General features: G+C 40.5%; 1 protein-coding gene across 3 annotated transcripts in view; it reads right to left on the bottom strand.

The window, feature by feature from the left end:
* The window catches only part of ANO10 (anoctamin 10), a 241,968-nt gene that overhangs the window by 197,964 nt on the left and 19,909 nt on the right, over window positions 1–24,095 (bottom strand). For all 3 annotated transcript variants that reach the window (XM_082412869.1, XM_082412870.1, XM_082412871.1), the window contains exons 5-8: window positions 9,031–9,150; window positions 6,302–6,871; window positions 4,843–4,898; window positions 2,388–2,462 (exon numbers count right to left, since the gene is read on the bottom strand). In XM_082412869.1, the coding sequence (XP_082268995.1) occupies window positions 2,388–2,462; window positions 4,843–4,898; window positions 6,302–6,871; window positions 9,031–9,150 (821 nt within the window). The remainder of the gene's footprint in view (window positions 1–2,387; window positions 2,463–4,842; window positions 4,899–6,301; window positions 6,872–9,030; window positions 9,151–24,095) is intronic.

Genomic DNA, 24,095 nt, shown 5'->3' with positions numbered 1-24,095 from the left:
CTCTGCGCGGGCTTTCTCTAGCTGCGGCGAGCAGGGGCTACTCTTCATTGCGTTGCGCGGGCTTCTCATTGCAGTGGCTTCTCTTGTTGTGGAGCACGGGCTCTAGGCGCACGGGCTTCAGTAGTTGTGGCTCACGGGCTCTAGAGCGCAGGCTCAGTAGTTGGGGTGCACGGGCTTAGTTGCTCCACGGGACGTGGGATCTTCCCGGACCAGGGATTGAACCTGTGTCTCCTGCATTGGCAGGTGGATTCCTGACCACTGCACCACCAGGGAAGTCTCCTAAATATTTCTTTATAATCAAATGTAAAAATAAAAGTAGAATCATCCTATATATAAACAGCTTTGTAGATTTCTTTTCTCACTTACTATATTGTGAGCACTTTCCCATGTCATGAATAATTCTTTTTTACTTAGCTCATGCACTGTTGTTGAATTTAAGTATTATTCCCAACCCCGACTATTATAAATGCTGCCCCTTACCTACGTACATGAATCTTCACCCCACGTCTGATGATTTACTAGGGATGGATTAACGTTCTTGGCAAAGTTGCCCAAGTAGTTCCCAGAGGTACTGTGTCAATTTCCACTTTCCCCAGATAGGTATCAGTGTTTCCATCACAAACCACCTTAGCTGATATTAAAATTCTATGTTTTAAAGAGACTTCCCCCATCCCCCTGTCCCCTGTTAAACAAAGGAGACTCTCTAAAGTATAAGAAATGAGGAGTCATACCTCACTAATACAATAATGGTGGGATTGGAAAAGGTATGTACATCTAACCTATCGATTTCAAATGTAGTATTTTCAAAAATAATTTTTTAAATACTAAGAACACAATATTTACTTTTATGCAAGCTCTTAGAACCGTAACTACAAAATCTTTTAACTTTCTCTGTTATACAAATTTTTAAATTCCTTGAAAAATGATCCCAAGCTCTCATATAAAGATTAAGAAGCCTAGGCTTTGAGACTCTGCTCACTAACAATCACAGTATATTAAAACCAGGAAGGAAGAGCCCTTACTGGTAGGTGGCTCAAGTATAAAAAAGAGAAATTAGAAAGCAATAATTTATTATTCACTATTATCATGTGATCCAGAAATGGTAACACAACAAAATATGTCATCTTTCTTAAACATTTCAGAAACAATACAGCAGTGCATAGGATCTGCTGGTCTCTAAAGTTCAACAACTTATTAATTTAAAAATGAAATGTGTGGGACCTCCCTGGTGGTACAGTGGTTAAGGATCCTGCAGGGGCTTCCCTGGTGGCACAGTGGTTAAGAATCCGCCTGCCAATGCAGGGGACACGGATCCCACTTGACACCATCTCCCCTGGTCTGGGAAGATCCCACATGCCGCGGAGCAACTAAGCCCGTGTGCCACAACTGCTGAGCCTGCGCTCTAGAGCCCACGAGCCACAGCTACTGAGCCCATGTACCACAACTACTGAAGCCCAGATGCCTAGAGCCCGTGCTCCACAACAAGAGAAGCCACCACAATGAGAAGCCCATGCACTGCAATGAAGAGTAGCCCCCACTCGCCGCAACTAGAGAAAGCCTGTGCGCAGCAACGAAAACCCAACACAGCCAAAAATAAATAAATAAAATAAATAAATTTATTAAAAAAAAAAAAAAAGAATCCACCTGCCAATGCAGGGGGCATAGGTTTGATCCCTGGGCTAGGAAGATCCCACGTGCCGCAGAGCAACTAAGCCCGTGCGCCACAACTACTGAGCCTGTGCTCTAGAGCCAGCGAGACACAACTACTGAGCTCGTGCACCACAACTACTGAAACCCACGCACTCTAGGGTCCGCGTGTCGCAACTACTGAGCCCACGTGCTGCAACTACTGAAGCCCGCATGCCTAGAGCCTGTGCTCTGCAACGAGAAACCACCGCAATGAGAAGCCCGTGTGCTGCAACGAAGAGTAGCCCCCACTCACCACAAGTAGAGAAAGCCTGCATGCAGCAGTGAAGACCCAATGCAGCCAAAAATAATAAAATTAAATTAAATTAAAAAAAAAAAAGAAATGTGAAAGAACTATTTAAGGTTATACCATTACTTGAGACACACACAGAAGTTCAATTAATGAACATATTTTGCTGTTAAAATTGCTCTTACAAGCTTTGATATGAACTCTATATTTGATTTTGTGCTCTACATGATTTATTTTGCAAGTTGGTTAGCTTCAACAAATTTCTTTCCAGTTGAGTATAATACACGGTGCAATTGTTAATGGTTGTTTATTTAGAATTGGGCTTAGAAGTACACAAAATTTAATAATTTTATTTATAAAGATAGTAATGGGAAGACAATTACATTACCTGAATATAGGAAACCACCTCTAAAACCTAAAAAATTGATACCTTTCCGTTTTTCATACTCACCTGACGCAAAAGCTTCATATCCCTCAGGACAAAGGCAATGTAGAAGAGTGAGGCAAAGCAATTTAAAAAGTTGAACTGCCAAAAAACAAAAAGATAGCAATATTTAATATTGCATCACAGTACTTCATTACAACTATAAAAATCGCATTAAAAAACGTAATGAGGGACTTCCGGTCCAGACAAGGTGGCTTGGACGTGTTTCTCCTACTCCCCCTCGCTAAGCACATCTATGAACTCGAAATATCGCGCGAGGCAACCAAAGGAGAGCTCTGAAAGGTGCTAAGAGGAAGAACAGGTTTGGGACCCCAGGGCTGAAGGAACAACACAGCACCAGCGCATCTTACGTCCCTACTACTTTCTTACAAAAGAGAGTCCAAGGCCCAGCATCTCCCACCCCCAACCTAGTAACCCAGGCGGCAGGGAGGCACATTCCTGCCCACCCCGCTCAGAATAGGAGTCCTGACAACAGGCAAGCCCAGCAGCACTAACAGGGAGACTGACGAGGACCCCCACTAACAAGCTGCGAGGGGATGTGCTCTCCCTCCCTTCCGCCCTGCCACTCCCCTGCCCCACGGAGAGATACCGGGTGGGGTGGCCAGGCAGCACCAGAAAGGAGGGCCCTGCCCCAACAAGCAGTCCAGCCCTGGAAGCCTCTCTGTGCCAAGGGACCTGAGATCCCCATGACCCCCAGAGAGACACCTAGGTAGCCGAGGGGCACTAGCAAGAGAGATCAGCCAGAACAACCAGCCTGGCCCGGGCAGCATCTTTGTCACCACGGGCCTGAGACTGCCCTGCCCAGACACATGGTTCAGGGGTAGGGGTGCGGGGAGTGGGGTGGAGATCCCACCACAACAGGTGCCATTTTTTCAAGTAGTTCCCCTGCTCAAGAGCCTGCCATTGCCCCCAGGACTGATGGGTTTCCTTCCTGCCCCCCAGCCGCACGCTGGCTACTTCCTCCTGTGCGGCATCACTTTCCGAGACAAAAGACTGCTCTGTGCACAGCATGAGCACTTCATTAGTGAGGGAAGGGGGAGTCACTGGAGAAGGGCATATTGTCTGTATTACTGTGTACCACGATGTGGCCACAGGGTAGGGGGAGGTAGGGGTAGGGACCGGGGTGCTGAGTTAAAGTAGAAGTTGAAAAGCAAAAGCTCGGAAGGCTGAGAAACGCTCCCCGCACAAGACTGAAAAGGAAGGGAGAGACCTAGCACACACAGTGGAGGACGAACAGACTCTAAGGGATGAGTCTCTTTACAAGACAGTCACCTGACATTGTATCTGGCACCATCAGAGAATAATCAAGTCTTACAAATAACTAAATTCTTTAAGACAAATGGAGTGTTTTACCTCTAAGGGCAAAAACTCCGTATTGGGATCTTTTTGAATGAAGCTTTTAATGCATTACACGTTCCCCTGCTTGTTTTCTCACACAGAGAACACAGAACGGAACATCCTTGCTGACTCAGCACCAACATTTTGAATATAAATTATTTTACACGGCTAGAGTGAGGCCTTCGGAGCCTTTTTAGATATGGATGGCCGCTTGCCCCTTTTCTCATGTCCAAATTGCTGAAATTGTTGAATTCTCATTACCTATTTATGAGAGGTTTTCCATTTCCTTCCGGGCTCTTGCCTCTATAAATTTACCTACTTCCAGAAACCTAATCACCTTCCTAATGGTGGTTTCTCATCTTTTAAGGATGGAAAAACGAGATAAATAAGCTTCTCAGAATGATTTCTACAGCTGGAACAAAGGCTCTTTCTAAGCGAGGGCCTGGGAGTAAAGTACATGGACGGGGTTAAATCAATTCCAGTGGATAGTTCAGAGGACTCTTGATGCACTCTTTCTTGATTCTCAGCTATGTTACAGACGGCTGAGGTAATCTCCGGATAAACAAGGTGATTTCAGGCGGTACCTCTTTGTTATTTCTAATAATGGTGGGAAGAGGCATAATGTGTGCGCTTTTACACAAATAGCAAGCAGGTTACAGTGCCTTCCCTCCATCCCTTTCCTCCTACTCTTCGAAACATGCTGGGAACCTCTTGGACTTTGGAAATTTCTTAGACAAAATTTTAAAAAAATAATAATTTAATGCTCCATCACTAAACAGAAGGTGGATAACTGGAAGGTTTGTTGAATAATGAAACATTCAAACCCAAGTCACCAAAAGGAAAATAACAGAAACGTGTCTAAAGTAGTTTTTTTAAATAACTGGAAATTGGCTATAATACTAATTTCTACATTTAAAGTCTTATACCGTGTGCACATTTGTAATAAGACTGTTGAACGTTTATGTAAACACACATTAATCAATCCTTGCCTACTTGGACAGAGTATATTAACTACCTGATACCTTAAATCAGAATCAAGTCTTCATATTTATACTCCTAAATATTAAGTAGTATGTGTTAGTTTCAAAAGTACAATGGACTTGTATATAAAAGATCTACTTACCACTAACACTTTCAGAATTAGGTGGTTCTGGTAGGCAGATTCCAATCTGTGATTCTCTAAAATATTAAAAAGGAGAGGTAATGTCTCTCAGGTAAGAAAGCAGAATGGGAGCATTGTCATGAAGTAATGTGAGACTTGTGCTGAGGGCAGAGATGTTCAAAAACAGAGCCTCAGTCAGTAAACGCGCCAGGCTACTGCTCACCACCAAGAACATCAAACAAAAAAGAAACTAAATTTAAGACACATTTTTCAAGATACTGCAATAGCACTGTGGTCCGAAATTATTTTTTAAATATTACTGCAATAAAGAAATGTAATAAGTGTTGGCAAATGATCCCACAGATGCCAGAAAAAGACCCTGCATCAGCGGTAATAGTAAAACTGAGAGCAACCTCTAAAGAGTAGGGCAATAAATAAAGTTTATAAGGATTTTCTTAAATGGAAACTCAAATTTCCACCCTAAGAAAAGGAGACACTGTGCAGGTCCCAAGACAGCAGGGCAAAAGGACAAAAAAAGGAAGATTCTGAACAGAAGTATCACCTTGCACAGAGAGGCAATGTTAGGCTGACCTGGATTTGAACCTCAACTCGGCCACTATCTGACGTTGGGCAAGTCACTTAACCTCCTGACACTCAGCCTCCTTGCCTACAAAACAGGGCTGACACCACCCTCCTCCCAGGGTCACCGTTAGGATTAGACATACTACCAAACCCCAGCATCAGCTCAAGGGAAGCACTCAATAAATGGCAGCTGTCGTTATATGACTAATAAAAAGAATTTAAAATACCTTTCTGGTCCACGAAGTTAAGGCCTAGACTTCTTCCTAGGGATTAATATAGCCTATTTATTTGTTTGAATGAATAAATTAATTAATGAGTGAATGGCCCATCAAGACCTTTTCAAAACTATAACCAAGTTCCTCTTTTACTACAGAGACAGACAGGAACACCTGCCTTCACTGAGTTCAATGGCAGGCCCCACAAAACTACACAACTGGTTTTCAGATCCCAGACATAGTTCTTTCAGCCAGAGTATTGTGGAGATAATTCAACTGATTTTATCCTTAGCATAAAACACGATACAGTATTAGGAGCACAGGTTGGACCAGCCTGGCTCTACCATTTGCTGCCTAAACTTTGTTAATTCTCAGTATCTTTAGCCATAAAATCGTGAAATAACTTCTATTCATGGTGTCCTGAGCAGGTGAAAATGAGGAACTATGGATAAAGTGCTTAGCAGGGCACCTAGAACATAGTAACTAACAATAAATGAGAGCTGTGAGAACCGTGACCTGGAGATCATCAGAGCTCCCAGAGCCGATGACTTTTCCTTATGTCTCTAGAATGAGCCCAGAGCAACATCTATCTTCTTTGCAAGGTGGCAGTTACATGAATCCTATGATCGAAGCAATATTTCTTATAGGCAAATAAGACATAAATTCAAAGCACTGAGTCTTACCCCATGAAGTTAAAAACTCGGCAGCATATCGATAGAGGCGGTTCATGATCTCAATCACGATGGCATAGATGATGCTGGGCACATACAACAAGATACTGGTCCACTCGGACCTGCTGTTCTCGTGCAGTTCCAAGGCCCAGGCCTCCATGTCAAAGTAAATCATCATGACAAACAGAGAGGAATAGAGACAGAGGCACACAAACGGCAGGGAGACCAGGTAAATGCGCAACTGTCTCTTGTAGCTGGGGTACAGTGGTTCCTCCCTGCCGGTGACGGAATTGATACCCAGGACCCCGTGATATCCCGGCCGGGGCTCCTCAAACTGTCTCTTCATGACCAGGGTCCCCCACCTGTAGGTCATACTGGCACAGCCGCGCTTCCACACTTCCAGGATCACTGTGGACCAGATCAGGTTGAACGAGGCGAAGACCACATACTTGTCATAGTTTTCCCACACAAACAGGTAGTAAGGTAGCCCAAGGACCGCCACAGGGATTAAGGCAAAAGTGAAATATTCCAAAAATCCAAAGTAAAGAGCGATTGTTTCTCCAAAGTAGCCACGAATACTATCTACAACGAAAGGAAAAAAAGGACCTTAAGTCCCAACTGGCAAAGACTTGATTTTTTTAAAAAATCATTTCAAGTAAGCTTATTCACTTTTTTGCTTAAGTGGGGATCATTTAAAACCCTTATTTCCCAATCAGTGTGTGATGGTACATCCATCCTCCATGAAGTACAGAGACCTCGCTTGTCTCTATAGCAATAAGCCTGACACCTCCCCCAGCTCAGGGCTCAGGCCACAGCTGCTGGGGCTGCTTCGGGTCTGCTTCTCTTCACCTTCTCATCTGGTGGATGCCTTCTTCACAAGGAAAAACTCACCTCAGGCTCATCCTCAATCTCCAAGGTCCTAGCTTAAATTCAGCCGTGGCCAATGAACCATCTTAATTTGGGGGTTTACTGTATGCTCCCCACTTTTCTCTCCCTTTAATACTAGAGTTATAGAGGTTATTTTCAAAGAAGACTCCTCATCCACAGTATCCTGCTCCCCCCTACTCAAAGCTGTAAACTTTCATCAATATGTCACGGCAAACTTTTCAATACACTGAAGAAAAATTATGCAAAAGCACAAAACAATATTCTACACATTAACTGTTAGAATACATGGAATACATTTATCTATACTTTCATGTAGATAAATGCACTGGACAGAAGAAGGGCCAAGCAACATCGGCTAGCTAACCCAAAAGAGGTCATGAACACCGTGTCCTTTGCTGGCCACATCTACATGGGTAACTGCCTAGATTGTAAAAGCATCTTGCACTGGGACCAAGGTGGGATGCAGGGGGTGAGGGAGGTATAATAGTTAGAGTTAGTATTTCTTGGTTAATTACATGAAGTTAAAACATTGTGTTTTTTTCTTTTTTTTTTTTTTAAGATAATGTGTCAGATCAGTCTATGTGGATGGTTTAGAGTAAACAGGGATACTATTTTCCCCTATCCTTAATTCTTCTACTAACTCAGAAGCACGTTCAAACAGTGGGTATGATGAGTAACCTCAAATCAGAATCAGGTTAAAAGATAAAAAAAAAAAAAAAAAAAAAGCCACTCATGGTCCTGGGCCCCAAATCAGACCACCTCTGTCTTTTGACCTCAGGGGGAAGTTCAAAATTTTCCTGAGCCCCAGCTACTATCTTCAGTCCCAGCACTCCCAGAGGCCTCTAAACCACTACCACACCCATGCTCAGCCTTCACCATCAACTCACTTTTTCCCCCTCACTTTCTAAGAAGTAGCTCCTGGATACGGTCACTCACAAGACCTAGAGGCAATATTTAAATTTACTGCCACCTAAATGCTAAACAAGGTGAAAAAATGTCCTAAGTGTAACATAAAATGACTATTACATCACCTGGAACTATCAAAAACAAACATTTTTCCTTTCAAAGAATATAAGGAAAAATTCAAAATGCAATTTCAAAATTTGACCTTAAAAATGATTTATGTTCACTGTTACAATATTATAATAATTGTTTTCAGAAATGGCAATTAGAAAGAAAATTTGAGAGGAATTCCTTTAAACAAAGTCAAAAAGGCAATGTCCTTTAAAGAAAAACTGATAGTAATGCTTATGGTGAAAACTACCGTCTTAAATATAATCCTTATGCTTAAAAGACATAACTGAACCAAAAAAACTTGAACATCCATATTGACAGAAGTTTACACAGAGTAATGCTCAACACACACCGAATAAATTAATGGTTATTCTTCTGTCTTCAGAGAAAATGGACAGTTCCAGTAATGCACACCAAGATCCTTATAAACTACCTCAAAAGATGTTTAGGCCTGCTAGTCTGCCACTAAGAATGAGCGCAGCTTGGCCCACTGATAAGCTCTAAAGAAACAGAAATTTTCAAACACAAAATATTCACGGTCAAACTAGATTCTTATAAAGTATGTTCTACAGCAAATCTGACACGTACTCATGAAGGCCACTCTGGGTTGCCTGTATCGTTGGTGAAATTTAATAACAGCCTGTAATTCAGTTCATCTAAAATGGTATCAGAAATAAAATAAACAAATAGGTCATGTAACCCTTCTATCCCCCTCACCAATTTTTTGCCCACATGCAGCTGGTGAGCCCTACCCAGCACAGCGTTAAGTATCTACCCAAGAGGGATACCACCACTGCTGCATCTTCCTCTTCTCTAAGAGAGCAGGCGCTGACACATACCTATGGGCTGATACTTTAAGGTAAACCGAGTATACCAGGTGTCCTCCAGCTTCTTCAGGGCTTCGTTGTCATGCAGTGGAAACACCTGAATCACGATGCCAGATGTCAGCAGCCTCCTCACTGCGGAAGGAACACGTGAGACGGGTTTGAGATTGCTCATGATACGCTTCATCAAATGCTACCCAAACTCTCCAGGAAGAGAGAAGGTCTACACAGAGATCAACGCTATCCTGCCTGCTCCCAAGGTGTGTATTCTTCTGTTATTCAGAATGTAAATATCTTTACTATTTCCTTTGGCTATGAAAGCAATACAAGTCGATGTAAAATTTTAAACCTTACAGAAAGGCACAGGTTAGAATTTAGAGAGGCCCTTGTTATTCTCTCCCTTCCACAAAAACATAACCACTGTAAATAGCAATTTAGTGTATAAGCAGACTTCAAAATATACATCCATAAATATTTATTTTAGAAACAAAAGGGATCATTCTCTACACATCATTCTGTAATCTTCTCATGTAGTAGTAGTATATGAATTTTTTTCAATGACAATATAAATAGAACACGAATGACCTTTTTCACGGAGTCATAATATTCCCTTGTATGAACTGCTATAATTTAACTAATCCTCTATTGAAAAATACTTGTTTCCTTTTTTCACTATTATAAATAATGTTAAAATTCTTATACATATAACTTTCCCCACCTGTCTACTATTTCCTTGGTACATACACTTAGAAGTAGAATTGCTAGCTCTAAGAGCAGAGCATATGTATCTTAAACTTGGACACATATTACAAAACAGCCTCTAGAAAAAATTTTACCAATCTGTCCTCTCACTACAGTGAAGGTAAGAGAATGTTCAGTTCCTTTCGTTGTTACTGATCCTGAGTACTTTCAAAATCATTTTTACCTTTTCTAATCTGCTAACAAAGGCTTACATTCACAAACAGCAAATATCAAAATAAAAAAAGACTTCCTGCTTCAGCAATCATTTGGTATGATTTTAACACTTGTGCACATACCTGGGAGATGAGACAGGCTGGGACCTGGGACCCTTTACAGGAGTGTTTGCACCTGGACAAATGTCTCCTCCAGCAACAGAATACAAAGAAATTATAAGGGACTAAAAACTACCTTATGCAGGCCAAGCGCAGTTGCGGCAAATTATGAAAAATAAGATTCAAAAAGGCCACAGACCAACTGCCACTTCTGAGGAGCTGGGAGCAAAAGCAGAGTACTGCACATGCCCCCTGCACACAGCACCACCAAGCGGCTGGGCAGACAACCTAAGCCACCCCTCCAACCTGACCCACCAATCCGCCCCCAGCCTCACCCTATTTAAGGGACCACCTTGTACCTCCGCCCACCCCCCGCCCCCCAGGAACAAGCAAGGGCACCTGTTACTTGTTTTAGTTCCCTTGTGCTGCAGCATGAGTCCCAATAAAGCCTTCCCTGAATTTCATCTGGCCTCTTCACAATTTCTATTGATTGAAGGGTCCAAGGTTGGTTACAGAGAGACAAACAAACTTAACCAAAGACAATATCCCCTAGTGATAATAAATGAAAACGGGGCATTCTCTCATCCATAATTATTCAGAATGACTTACTGGGTAGACAGGTCTTCAGGTCTTTAAGAGGAAATGTGCTCAGTTCATGGAGAACTCAAATGCATGCCCTGTGCCATATGTGGGGAGATGCAGCACTTTCCTCGCAAGTTCCTAGCAGCTGTTTTAATCAGCTCATCTCTTCTGAGGGCTGCCTTCCTTATCTCCTATCTGCCTTGTTCCCAAAGACAAGTGATGCGCATATCGGGCAGTAGGCCCTTCAATGAAGATGGCAAATAAATATCTGCAGCGTGGAAGAGAAACATGATTTAAGTATCTGATGTGCAAATACTGCATATAACAAAGAGAGATGGTATTCTCAGGACAGATGCCCTATTATAAAATCTTCAGAGTAATTTAAAAGAAAACCTAACTTCTTAGAAATGAAAAAAGGATAATAAAGAGGAGATATCTGACACTAACAGTAGGAAAAAATATCAATATTATCACTAGGGGATATTGTCTTTCGTTAAATGTGTTCATCTCTCTCAGATATGTGCACAAGTGTTAAAATCATACCAAACGACTGCTGAAAGCAGGAAGTTTTTTCTGATTTTGATATTTGCTGTTTGTGAATGTAGGTCTTTCTTATCAGATTAGAAAAGAAAAAACTGATTTTGAAAATACTCAGGAAAAAGTATGGATCTCAAAAAAAAAAGGATTCTTAATAGATGGTTCTTCTTACAACTATATCTCATGCATAAGTTATACAGAGGAAAAAAGTCTTAAAAAGCTAGGGTTGTGATAAAATCCCCCTTCTCAATAACTGAAAAAGGTATATACTCAAAATATCAACAACTAGGGTAAAAAGGTGTATGGTTTAAGTTATATCAGCCTCTGGTGCTGTCAAGTCCATTTTTAATATATTTTTTAACATCTTTATTGGAGTATAATTGCTTTACAATGTTGTGTTAGTTTCTGCTGTATAACAAAGTGAATCAGCTATACGCATACATATATCCCCATATGCCCTCCCTCTTGCATCTCCCTCCCACCCTCCCTATCCCACCCCTCTAGGTGGTCACAAAGCACCGAGCTGATCTCCCTGTGCCATGCAGCTGCTTCCCACTAGCTATCTATTTTACATTTGGTAGTGTATATATGTCCATGCCACTCTCTCACTTCGCCCCAGCTTACCCTTCCCCCTCCCTGTGTCCTCAAGTCCATTGTCTGTGTCTGTGTCTTTATTCCTGTCTGCCCCTAGGTTCATCAGAACCATTTTTTTTTTAGATTCCATATATGTGTTAGCATACGGTATTTGTTCTTCTCTTTCTGACTTATCTCACTCTGTATGACAGACTCTAGGTCCATCCACCTCACTACAAATAACTTAATTTCGTTTCTTTTTATGGCTGAGTAATATTCCATTGTACATATGTGCCACATCTTCTTTATCCATTCATCTGTCAATGGACACTTAGGTTGCTTCCGTGTCCTGGCTATTGTAAATAGTGCTGCAATGAACACTATGGTACATGACTTATTCTAAAGTATTTCACTGGGTTTTTTTGCAGCTAACATGAGTGAAAGTCAATCACCCACACTGGTTCTGATTCTTAGCTCTTATTTAGGGATGCAGAGCTGTACCTTATTCTTCTATTACTATCTTTTCCAACTACTGTATCAAGTTTTTGAACTTTGAACTGACTTATCTAAATTATTATTTTACTATTTCTAAGCTCTTTTTAAAGAAATGACTCCATTCTGCTATAGAAAACTTTCCAGACAAGCATAAAAAGCCACTTGTATACCTCTAAAAATAAGGCTGAAAACTGAGGGAATCAGAAAGAATATAAAACCGCAAGTCCTAAATTCCTGGGCTTCTCTTCACCATCAGTGCCAAAAGCATGGTTCTGGTTTCAGCTTCTAAAAATAGAGGTGTTTTTTTTTTTTTTTTTCCAATCCGTCGACTTTCTCATGTCAGTGAAGCATGTAATTAACCTGAGCCTTACCTTCAAAGGAAAATATGATGCTGTGCAGGCCTATTTAAAGAAAGGAACGATTCAAACCAAGATTCCTTCCTTTAAGAATGCTGAATGATCTGCTGTCAAGAACTAGGGTTATAACTATTACAGCCATTTAATAATTAGCGAAACTAACCAAAATCTAATTTAAGGGAGACCGTGAGTAGCCTGGCTTATGGTAGGACCCTCTAAATTAAATAATGCAATAACAATACTAACACAGCCTGTTTAACATGACGTAAAAGTAAAAGCAGAAACCCCTCCCACAACGCCTTCCGGCGTTTCTGTGCAGCAGGGAGGGGCGGGTCATGCTGCCTCCACTCCAGCAGAGGGGTGATCAGCGCCGACTGGGAGCGGAGGCCACACAGTGAAGACGGAGTCCCTCTGCCCCTGCAGCCGCTGCTGTGCCCAGCACCCCGCCCAGGGCCCGCCTGCATCTAGCTCTCAGCTGTGAACAGACCAATCCTGTCTTAAAGAGGAAAACACTGCTTCTCAGGGATACCTGTGTTTTCAAAATACATTTTCATATTCCTGCATTGTTTTCAACCCTGCTTAACATAAAGACTGCAGGTATGTACGTGGCAAAACACAGTGTGTGTGGAGATACACAGATATAGATATATAGATATATGGTGCTGTACCCGGCACTAGACACATACACACACACACATACATCGATGGTTTCACTGTCTTATACACAAGCCTGCTACATGATATTTACTTGACATCCACTCTATTATTCTCATAAGGTCAATAAATAATTTTAGAAGACAGATTATATCTGACCACTCTAAAAATCTAACCATTTGTATATAGAAGATAGTCAGAAGTAGTTACTGTAATGTTCTAAAAGAGTAGCAATATAATATTAAAGACCTACCACGAGACTGCCATATCCCATCAATCAAAACATCAGAATCATCTGATACACACTTTGAGACAGAGCTTTTACCTAAGCTAAATCATATCCCTTAGGATAAAGTTAATATAAGAAATTCTCTGCTCCCTCCTCCTTCTAAAGAAAATCTTTCGTTAGGTTATTTCCATGACTATTAACTATTAGGAATCAACAGGCAAAGGCAGTCTGAGGTTATGAAGAGATCATAGCTCACACAGAAAACTGGAAAGGAGATGCCCCATCAAGGTGACCACTGATGACTAAGACACACGTATAACCAATTCCTAGTTCTCCACGTGTTTGCTATTTGATGGAAGAGGGGAGCTCTGAAGTGCGGAGCTCACAGCACCGTCAACTGCCCCTGGCTCGTGTTTACAACCACGCAAGTTGCTCTCTACTTAATGAAAGCTTTCCATCAAAACACAACATTATGACAAATAAAACTATAATCATTGCGTGTAAAATTAACTTAAACCTAAGATAAAGGAGAGTGTCTCTCATGAAAGCCCTGGCCAGCTCCATTTCTATGGATTAACTTCATGAAAATCTAGGATTTTAAGTTACTCTAAGTTCCATTCATTCGAAAATTTGCACTCTGAAAATAGTTCACACTTTATGCGTATACCATTCCTTCTTCAACCAAATATTATGATCACACTTTCAAAGACACAGAGGAAGAGAATAATGCAGAATTTCAAAATCCAGACTTCTACAACTTTGATTCTTATCTCAGATGGCATACAAAATTTCAAACGATCCCGACTGAGATGATTTTATTGTTTTCATATTTATTGCAAAAAAGAAAGAGAGAAGAAGGAAGGGAGGGAGGAGGGATCCTTGATTACAAAAGCCTCATCCTGCCCACAAGTAAGTTATTTCTATTACGGCTTCAGGACACCAGACTGGCTACCTATACACCCAAGAGAAATCCATTTACATATTTTCGGCAAGGTTTTCGTTCAGTGAAAATGTCTGTCTTTGAAGCAACTGGGAGCACTTGGGAAACTGCTGTTCCTGAGTCCCATCTGATGAAAGCGTACACTCACTCTTTAACAGGTGGAAGCAGTGATTTCCACGTGATGGTCTGATTAATGTGATGAACAAGAAGAAACGAGGTTCAGGGGGATTAACCAAGATGGCGGAGTAGAAGGACGTGCTCTCACTCCCTCTTGCGAGAGCACCAGAATCAAAACTGGCTGCTGGACAATCATTGACAGGAAGAACCTGGACTTCACCAAGGAGGATACCCCACATCCAAGGACAGAGGAGAAGCCACAGTGAGACGGTAGGAGGGCCGCAATCAGAGTAAAATCAAATCCCATAACTGCTGGGTGGGTGACTCACAGACTGGCGAACATTTATACCACAGAAGTCCACCCACTGGAGTGAAGGTTCTGAGCCCCACGTCAGGCTTCCCAACCTGGGCGTCCGGCTACGGGAGAAGGAATTCCTAGAGAATCAGACTTTGAAGCCTAGTGGGAATTGATTGCAGGACTTTGACAGGACTGGGGGAAACAGAGACCCCACTCTTGGAGGGCACACACAAAGTAATGTGTGCATCGGGACCCAGGGGAAGGAGCAGTGACCCTGGGGGAGACTGAACCAGACCTACCTGCTGGTGTTGGGGGGTCTCCTGCAGAGGCGAGTGGTGGCTCTGTTTCACCGGGGGGATAAGGACACTGGCAGCTGAGGTTCTGGGAAGTTCTCCTTGCCGTGAGCCCTCCCAGAGTCTGCCATTAACCCCACCAAAGAGCACGGGTAGGCTCCAGTGTTGGGTTGCCTCAGGCAAAACAACCAACAGGGAGGGAACCCAGCCCCACCCATCAACAGTCAAGTGGATTAAGGTTTTACTGAGCTCTGACCGCCACAGCAACAGGGAGGGAACCCAGCCCCACCCATCAACAGTCAAGTGGATTAAGGTTTTACTGAGCTCTGACCACCACAGCAACAGTCAGCTCTACCCACCACCAGAGCCTCCCATCAAGCCTCTTAGATAGCCTCAACCACCAGAGGGCAGAGAGCAGAAGCAAGAAAAACTACAATCCTGCAGCCTGCGGACCAAAAACCACAGTTACAGAAAGATAGAGAAGATGAAAAGGCAGAGGGCTATATACCAGATGAAGGAACAAGAAAAAACCCCAGAAAAACAACTAAATGAAGTGGAGATAGGCAACCTTCCAGAGAAAGAATTCAGAATAATGATAGTGAAGATGATCCAGGACCTCGGAATAAGAATGGAGGCAAAGATTGAGAAGATGCAAGAAATGATTAAAAAAGACCTAGAAGAATTAAAGAACAAACAAACAGAGATGACCAATACAATAACTGAAATGAAAACTACACTAGAAGGAATCAATAGCAGAATAACTGAGGCAGAAGAACGGATAAGTGACCTGGAAGACAGAATGGTGGAATTCACTGCTGCGGAACAGACTAAAGAAAAAAGAATGAAAAGAAATGAAGACAGCCTAAGAGACCTCTGGGACAACAATAAACGCAACAACATTCGCATTATAGGGGTCCCAGAAGGAGAAGAGAGAGAGAAAGGACCAGAGAAAATATTTGAAGAGATTATAGTCGAAAACTTCCCTAACATGGGAAAGGAGATAGCCACCCAAGTCCAGGAAGCGCAGAGAGTCCCATACAGAATAAACCCAAGGAGAAACACGCCGAGACACATAGTAATCAAAGTGGCAAAAATTAAAGACAAAGAAAAATTATTGAAAGCAGCAAGGGAAAAACGACAAATAACATACAAGGGAACTCCCATAAGGTTAACAGCTGATTTCTCAGCAGAAACTCTACAAGCCAGAAGAGAGTGGCATGATATACTTAAAGTGATGAAAGGGAAGAACCTACAACCAAGATTACTCTACCCGGCAAGGATCTCATTTAGATTTGATGGAGAAATCAAAAGCTTTACAGACAAGCAAAAGCTAAGAGAATTCAGCACCACCAAACCAGCTCTACAACAAATGCTAAAGGAACTTCTCTAAGTGGGAAACACAAGAGAAGAAAAGGACCTACAAAAACAAACCCAAAACAATGAAGAAAATGGTCATAGGAACATACATATCGATAATTACCTTAAACGTGAATGGATTAAACGCCCCAACCAAAAGACATAGACTGGCTGAATGGATACAAAAACAGGACCCATATATATGCTGTCTACAAGAGACCCACTTTAGACCTAGGGACACATACAGACTGAAAGTTAGGGGATGGAAAAAGATATTCCATGCAAATGGAAATCAAAAGAAAGCTGGAGTAGCTATACTCATATCAGATAAAATAGACTTTAAAATAAAGAATGTTACAAGAGACAAGGAAGGACACTACATAATGATCAAGGGATCAATCCAAGAAGAAGATATAACAATTATAAATATATATGCACCCAACATAGGAGCACCTCAATACATAAGGCAACTGCTAACAGCTATAAAAGAGGAAATCGACAGTAACACAATAATAGTGGGGGACTTTAACACTTCACTTACACCAATGGACAGATCATCCAAAATGAAAATAAATAAGGAAACAGAAGCTTTAAATGACACAATAGACCAGATAGATTTAATTGATATATATAGGACATTCCATCCAAAAACAGCAGATTACACATTCTTCTCAAGTGCGCACGGAACATTCTCCAGGATAGATCACATCTTGGGTCACAAATCAAGCCTCAGTAAATTTAAGAAAATTGAAATCATACCAAGCATCTTTTCTGACCACAATGCTATGAGATTAGAAATGAATTACAGGGAAAAAAACGTAAAAAAGACAAACACATGGAGGCTAAACAATACGTTACTAAATAACCAAAAGATCACTGAAGAAATCAAAGAGGAAATAAAAAAATACCTACAGACAAATGACAATGAAAACACGACGACCCAAAACCTATGGGATGCAGCAAAAGCGGTTCTAAGAGGGAAGTTTATAGCTATACAAGCCTACCTAAAGAAACAAGAAAAATCTCAAGTAAACAATCTAACCTTACACCTAAAGAAACTAGAGAAAGAAGAACAAACAAAACCCAAAGTTAGCAGAAGGAAAGAAATCATAAAGATCAGAGCAGAAATAAATGAGATAGAAACAAAGAAAACAATAGCAAAGATCAATAAAACTAAAAGTTGGTTCTTTGAGAAGATAAACAAAATTGATAAGCCATTAGCCAGACTCATCAAGAAAAAGAGGGAGAGGACTCAAATCAATAAAATCAGAAATGAAAAAGGAGAAGTTACAACAGACACTGCAGAAATACAAAACATCCTAAGAGACTACTATAAGCAACTTTATGCCAATAAAATGGACAACCTGGAAGAAATGGACAAATTCTTAGAAAGGTATAACCTTCCAAGACTGAATCAGGAAGAAACAGAAAATATGAATAGACCAATCACAAGTAATGAAATTGAAACTGTGATTAAAAATCGTCCAACAAACAAAAGTCCAGGACCAGATGGCTTCACAGGTGAATTCTATCAAACATTTAGAGAAGAGCTAACACCCATCCTTCTCAAACTCTTCCAAAAAATTGCAGAGGAAGGAACACTCCCAAACTCATTCTATGAGGCCACCATCACCCTGATACCAAAACCAGACAAAGACACTACAAAAAAAGAAAATTACAGACCAATATCACTGATGAATATAGATGCAAAAATCCTCAACAAAATACTAGCAAACAGAATCCAACAACACATTAAAAGGATCATACACCACGATCAAGTGGGATTTATCCCAGGGATGCAAGGATTCTTCAATATACGCAAATCAATCAATGTGATACACCATATTAACAAACTGAAGAATAAAAACCATATGATCATCTCAATAGATGCAGAAAAAGCTTTTGACAAAATTCAACACCCATTTATGATAAAAACTCTCCAGAAAGTGGGCATAGAGGGAACCTACCTCAACATAATAAAGGCCATATATGACAAACCCACAGCAAACATCATTCTCAATGGTGAAAAACTGAAAGCATTTCCTCTAAGATCAGGAACGAGACAAGGATGTCCACTCTCACCACGATTATTCAACATAGTTCTGGAAGTCCTAGCCACGGCAATCAGAGAAGAAAAAGAAATAAAAGGAATACAAATTGGAAAAGAGGAAGTAAAAGTGTCACTGTTTGCGGATGACATGATACTATACATAGAGAATCCTAAAACTGCCACCAGAAAACTGCTAGCGCTAATTAATGAATATGGTAAAGTTGCAGGATACAAAATTAATGCACAGAAATCTCTTGCATTCCTATACACTAATGATGAAAAATCTGAAAGAGAAATTATGGAAACACTCCCATTTACCATTGCAACAAAAAGAATAAAATACCTAGGAATAAACCTACCTAGGGAGACAAAAGACCTGTATGCAGAAAACTATAAGACACTGATGAAAGAAATTAAAGATGATACCAACAGATGGAGAGATATACCATGTTCTTGGATTGGAAGAATCAACATTGTGAAAATGAGTATACTACCCAAAGCAATCTACAGATTCAATGCAATCCCTATCAAATTACCAATGGCATTTTTTACGGAGCTAGAACAAATCATCTTAAAATTTGTATGGAGACACAAAAGACCCCGAATAGCCAAAGCAGTCTTGAGGCAAAAAAATGGAGCTGGAGGAATCAGACTCCCTGACTTCAGACTATACTACAAAGCTACAGTAATCAAGACAATATGGTACTGGCACAAAAACAGAAACATAGATCAATGGAACAAGATAGAAAGCCCAGAGATTAACCCACGCACCTATGGTCAACTAATCTATGACAAAGGAGGCAAAGATATACAATGGAGAAAAGACAGTCTCTTCAATAAGTGGTGCTGGGAAAACTGGACAGCTACATGTAAAAGAATGAAATTAGAATACTCCCTAACACCATACACAAAAATAAACTCAAAATGGATTCGAGACCTAAATATAAGACTGGACACTATAAAACTCTTAGAGGAAAACATAGGAAGAACACTCTTTGACATAAATCACAGCAAGATCTTTTTTGATCCACCTCCTAGAGTAATGGAAATAAAAACAAAAATAAACAAGTGGGACCTAATGAAACTTCAAAGCTTTTGCACAGCAAAGGAAACCATAAACAAGACGAAAAGACAACCCTCAGAATGGGAGAAAATATTTGCAAACGAATCAACGGACAAAGGATTAATCTCCAAAATATATAAACAGCTCATTCAGCTCAATATCAAAGAAACAAACACCCCAATCCAAAAATGGGCAGAAGACTAAATAGACATTTCTCCAAAGAAGACATACAGACGGCCACGAAGCACATGAAAAGCTGCTCAACATCACTAATTATTAGAGAAATGCAAATCAAAACTACAATGAGGTATCACCTCACTCCTGTTAGAATGAGGATCATCAGAAAATCTACAAACAACAAATGCTGGAGAGGGTGTGGAGAAAAGGGAACCCTCTTGCACTGTTGGTGGGAATGTAAATTGATACAGCCACTCTGGAGAACAATATGGAGGTTCCTTAAAAAACTAAAAGTAGAATTACCATATGACCCAGCAATCCCACTACTGGGCATATACCCAGAGAAAACCGTAATTCAAAAAGACACATGCACCCGAATGTTCATTGCAGCACTATTTACAATAGCCAGGTCATGGAAGCAACCTAAATGCCCATCAACAGACGAATGGATAAAGAAGATGTGGTACATATATACAATGGAATATTACTCAGCCATAAAAAGGAACGAAATTGAGTCATTTGTTGAGACGTGGATGGATCTAGAGACTGTCATACAGAGTGAAGTAAGTCAGAAAGAGAAAAACAAATATCATATATTAATGCATGTATGTGGAACCTAGAAAAATGGTACAGATGAGCCAGTTTGCAGGGCAGAAGTTGAGACACAGATGTAGAGAATGGACATATGGACACCAAGGGGGGAAAACTGCGGTGAGGTGGGGATGGTGGTGTGCTGAATTGGGCGATTGGGATTGACATGTATACACTGATATGTATAAAATTGATGCCTAATAAGAACCTGCAGTATAAAAAAACAAACAAAACAACTAATACTAAACTTTCATTGGGTTATTTGTATGGAAATATGTTAATATAAATGTTTCAGACATTACATGAAATTCCTAAAAATCTTATATTTGTATTTGTATGGAAATATGTATGGAAATATGTTAATATAAATGTTTCAGACATTACATGAAATTTCTAAAAATCTTATATTTGTATTTGTATGGAAATATGTATGGAAATATGTTAATATAAATGTTTCAGACATTACATGAAATTTCTAAAAATCTTATATGTTCTGGTATAATGTTATAAGTAATAATCCTAGTTATTACTTTAAAATGTATATCTCAGAAATAACTAATTTTCTTGTCAACTGCATTATTATGAACTTTCATCAAATCTTTTACCGTGGTCATTTTTAAGTCTTTTGTCATTTACAGACAGTTCTGGGTGTACTCTGATGATTTTGCAAATATGTTCCTATAAAAGGGTTTCATCTTCAAGAAATTCATGGAAAAGACTCTGACAAGTACAGGTTTCTGGTAACTGACTGTACTGCTGAACTGAATGAATAAGCATTTTCAGAACTCTGATGAAAAACTGATGAACTCATAAAAGTGCTAACAAAAGATCAAGATGAAAAAAAACAATTAATTACATGGGACTGAGTGAACTGATGAGGATGAGTATAATTTTTGTGACTTTCTGTCTGAATTAAAAAAAAAAAAAAATCCCACAAGGACTCAGAGGCAAAGAATATACAAATCAATTTTCACTGCAAAGTAAAGGAGCTGTTACAGTGGAGGATTACTGGACTGAATGTCAATATTATGACATAGTATGAGTGTGTTTCATGTTTGGTAATTGCAATCATTGTTGTTTTTGTTGTGGTCATCCATGTACAATGCTTGGTGTCAGTCTATTTATCTCTTGTAAAAATAAAATACAGTGTGTGTGTGTGAAAAAAAAAAAAAAAAAAGAAGAAACGAGATGCTCATGTTAACACCTAGGACAGTGCCTTAGTCGGCTTAGTCTTCTAATTGATACACGGCCCAGCTGTGCCTGAAAACATGCCCTCCCACCAAGAGATTAAAAAAAGATTTGAAATTTTGGAATGGCACCAAACAATGGCCTAAAAACAGAATGTGTAACTCCTGGTAACAAATGGTGGCAGAAAGACACCCCTGCCCTGTTCCTGTTCATGACGCCAAATTGAAAACAACAAAGTAAACAAGAAGCATAAAAGGAAACCCCACCTTTGATGACAGCAGAACAAAAGAAAACAAAACAAACTATAAACTGAAATCACAAACTTTGAAAAGTGGCCTTAAAAGTCAGCCCAGGGTAAGCTAAGAACACCCGTGCCCCTGCAAACCAGGGCCAGCAGGCAGAGGGCAGGGTTCTCCTGGACACTGAGGGGTGGGAAACCACTGTCCCCTTGCCCAGAATGAAGGCAAAGGGGACGCCTGGCAGACCCCTGAAGTGTGTCTGCTCCCTGCTGGGCACCACAGCCAGACAAGAGACACGAGGCTGGAGGAAGGAAAGCGGGGGTCTGCCGTCTTGGGAAAAGAGCTGCCTGCTGGAACCCAGGGATGGAGGTGAGCAGCTCAGGAGCTGTGGGTCTTGGGTGGCCAAAGACAGACCTAAAGGCCAAACGCAGCAAAAACTCCTGATAAGAAACAGGGCTCCATGGAGGCTCTAAGACGACTCAAGGAGAGCACACTGCCAGGCAAAATCCAACCTCCTGACCACCACAGTTCCCGACTGGAGGCCCGCAACATCCCCTCTCCCCAACACACACACTTCCTCCCAAAATAGCTGGTCTGAAAAAATAGGGACTCATTAAAAAATAAGTAAACACCACAAAGAAACTGGCATAGAACTATGCAAGAATACAAGGGGAAAAAGGAAGACCATTAAAAAAAAAAGGCAGAGAGGAAACATAGCAAAAAAATTACAGCACAAAGCAATGAAAAATTATGGAATTCTTCAAGGAATTCAAGAAATTAAAGCAAGCCACATCTCTGAAATTAAAACTAGAGGAAGACCTATCAGAGCTGAAGGTGGGAGCTTAGAAAAGCGAAGTAAGAGAAAAATAAAACTACTATAGATACAAAGTCAATAAAAGCTACTGAAAAAGGAAAAACTGAAAAAATAAAGCCAGAAAATGGTGAAGAAGACTAAGAAAATTACATAAAAACTTTAAAATATTTCAGAGAATATGTAAGATTCACATATATATAATTGGCATACCTAAAGACAAGAAGAGAGAAAACACAGCCAAAGAAATCTTCAAAGGTAACTGAAGAAAATGTTTCTGAAATCATGGTAATCTTTAATCCACAAATTGAGAGAACATATGTCCAAAAAAAACCTGCTACAGAATAATTAATATCAAGACATATGCAGATAACTGGAAATGCAGACAAACAGGAATGATGAGTACCTGCACTCAGATTTCCAGACACCTCCTAAAAGCCATACAGGTCAACAAGGAAAGCAAGCAAAAGCATCGATAATACATGTCTACAGTATAACTCAGAGACAGGGGAGACTACAAAATGCAGTTTACATATAAGTCAGGCAGTAAAGAACCGACACACTCTTAGTTCCCGAGTGTATGTGGGACATTTTCCAAGATAGACTGTACGTTAGGTCATAAATTAAGCCTCACAGATTTAAAAAGATATAAATCATAAAAAGTATCCTCTGACCACAACAGGATGAAGTTAGAAATCAATAACAGAAGGAAAACTGGGAATTCACAAATGTGTGGAAATTAAACAACCCATTCTTAAACAACCAGTGGGTCAAGGCAGAAACCACAGGGGAAATTAGAAAATACTTAGAAATGAATGAAAACAAAACACAGCATACCAAAACTTATGGGACAGAGAGAAAGCGAGGCTAAGGGGGGAATTTATAGCTATACATGCTTATATTTAAAAACGAGAAAGACTCAAATAACAACCTAACTTTACTATTAAGGAACTAGAAAAAGAAGAACAATCTAAACCCAAAGCTAGCAGAAAGAAGAAAATAAAAAAGATTGGAGCAGATATAAACAAAATAGAGAACAGAAAGATAATAGAGAAAATTAAAGAAAACAAAAGTTGGTTCTTTGAAAAGATCAACAAAATTGATGAATCTGGGGGCTTCCCTGCTGCCGCAGTGGTTAAGAATCCACCTGCCAATGCAGGGGACATGGGTTCAACCCCTGGCCTGGGAAGGTCCCACATGCTGTGGAGTAGCTGGGCCCGTGCGCCACAACTACTGAGCCTGCGCTCTGGAGCCCGCGAGCCACAGCTGCTGAGACTGTGCACCACAACTGCTGAAGCCCACGTGCCTGGAGCCCGAGCTCTGCAGCAGGAGAGGCCATGACAATGATAGGCCCATGCACCGCAGCGGGGAGTAGCCCACGCTCGTTGCAACTAGAGAAAGTCCACGCACAGCAACAAAGACCCAACACAGCCAAAAAAAAAAAAAAAAAAAAATTGACAAATCTTTAACTAGATGAACTGAGAAAAAAAGAAGACATAAATTACTATGATCAGAAAT

The sequence above is a fragment of the Balaenoptera physalus genome (genome assembly GCF_965194825.1).
Source record: "Balaenoptera physalus genome assembly, chromosome: 11".
In the NCBI taxonomy this organism is placed as follows: Eukaryota; Metazoa; Chordata; class Mammalia; order Artiodactyla; family Balaenopteridae; genus Balaenoptera; species Balaenoptera physalus.
The sequence above is the reverse complement of the archived record's forward strand: the minus strand, read 5'-3'. Positions and strand labels throughout refer to the sequence as shown.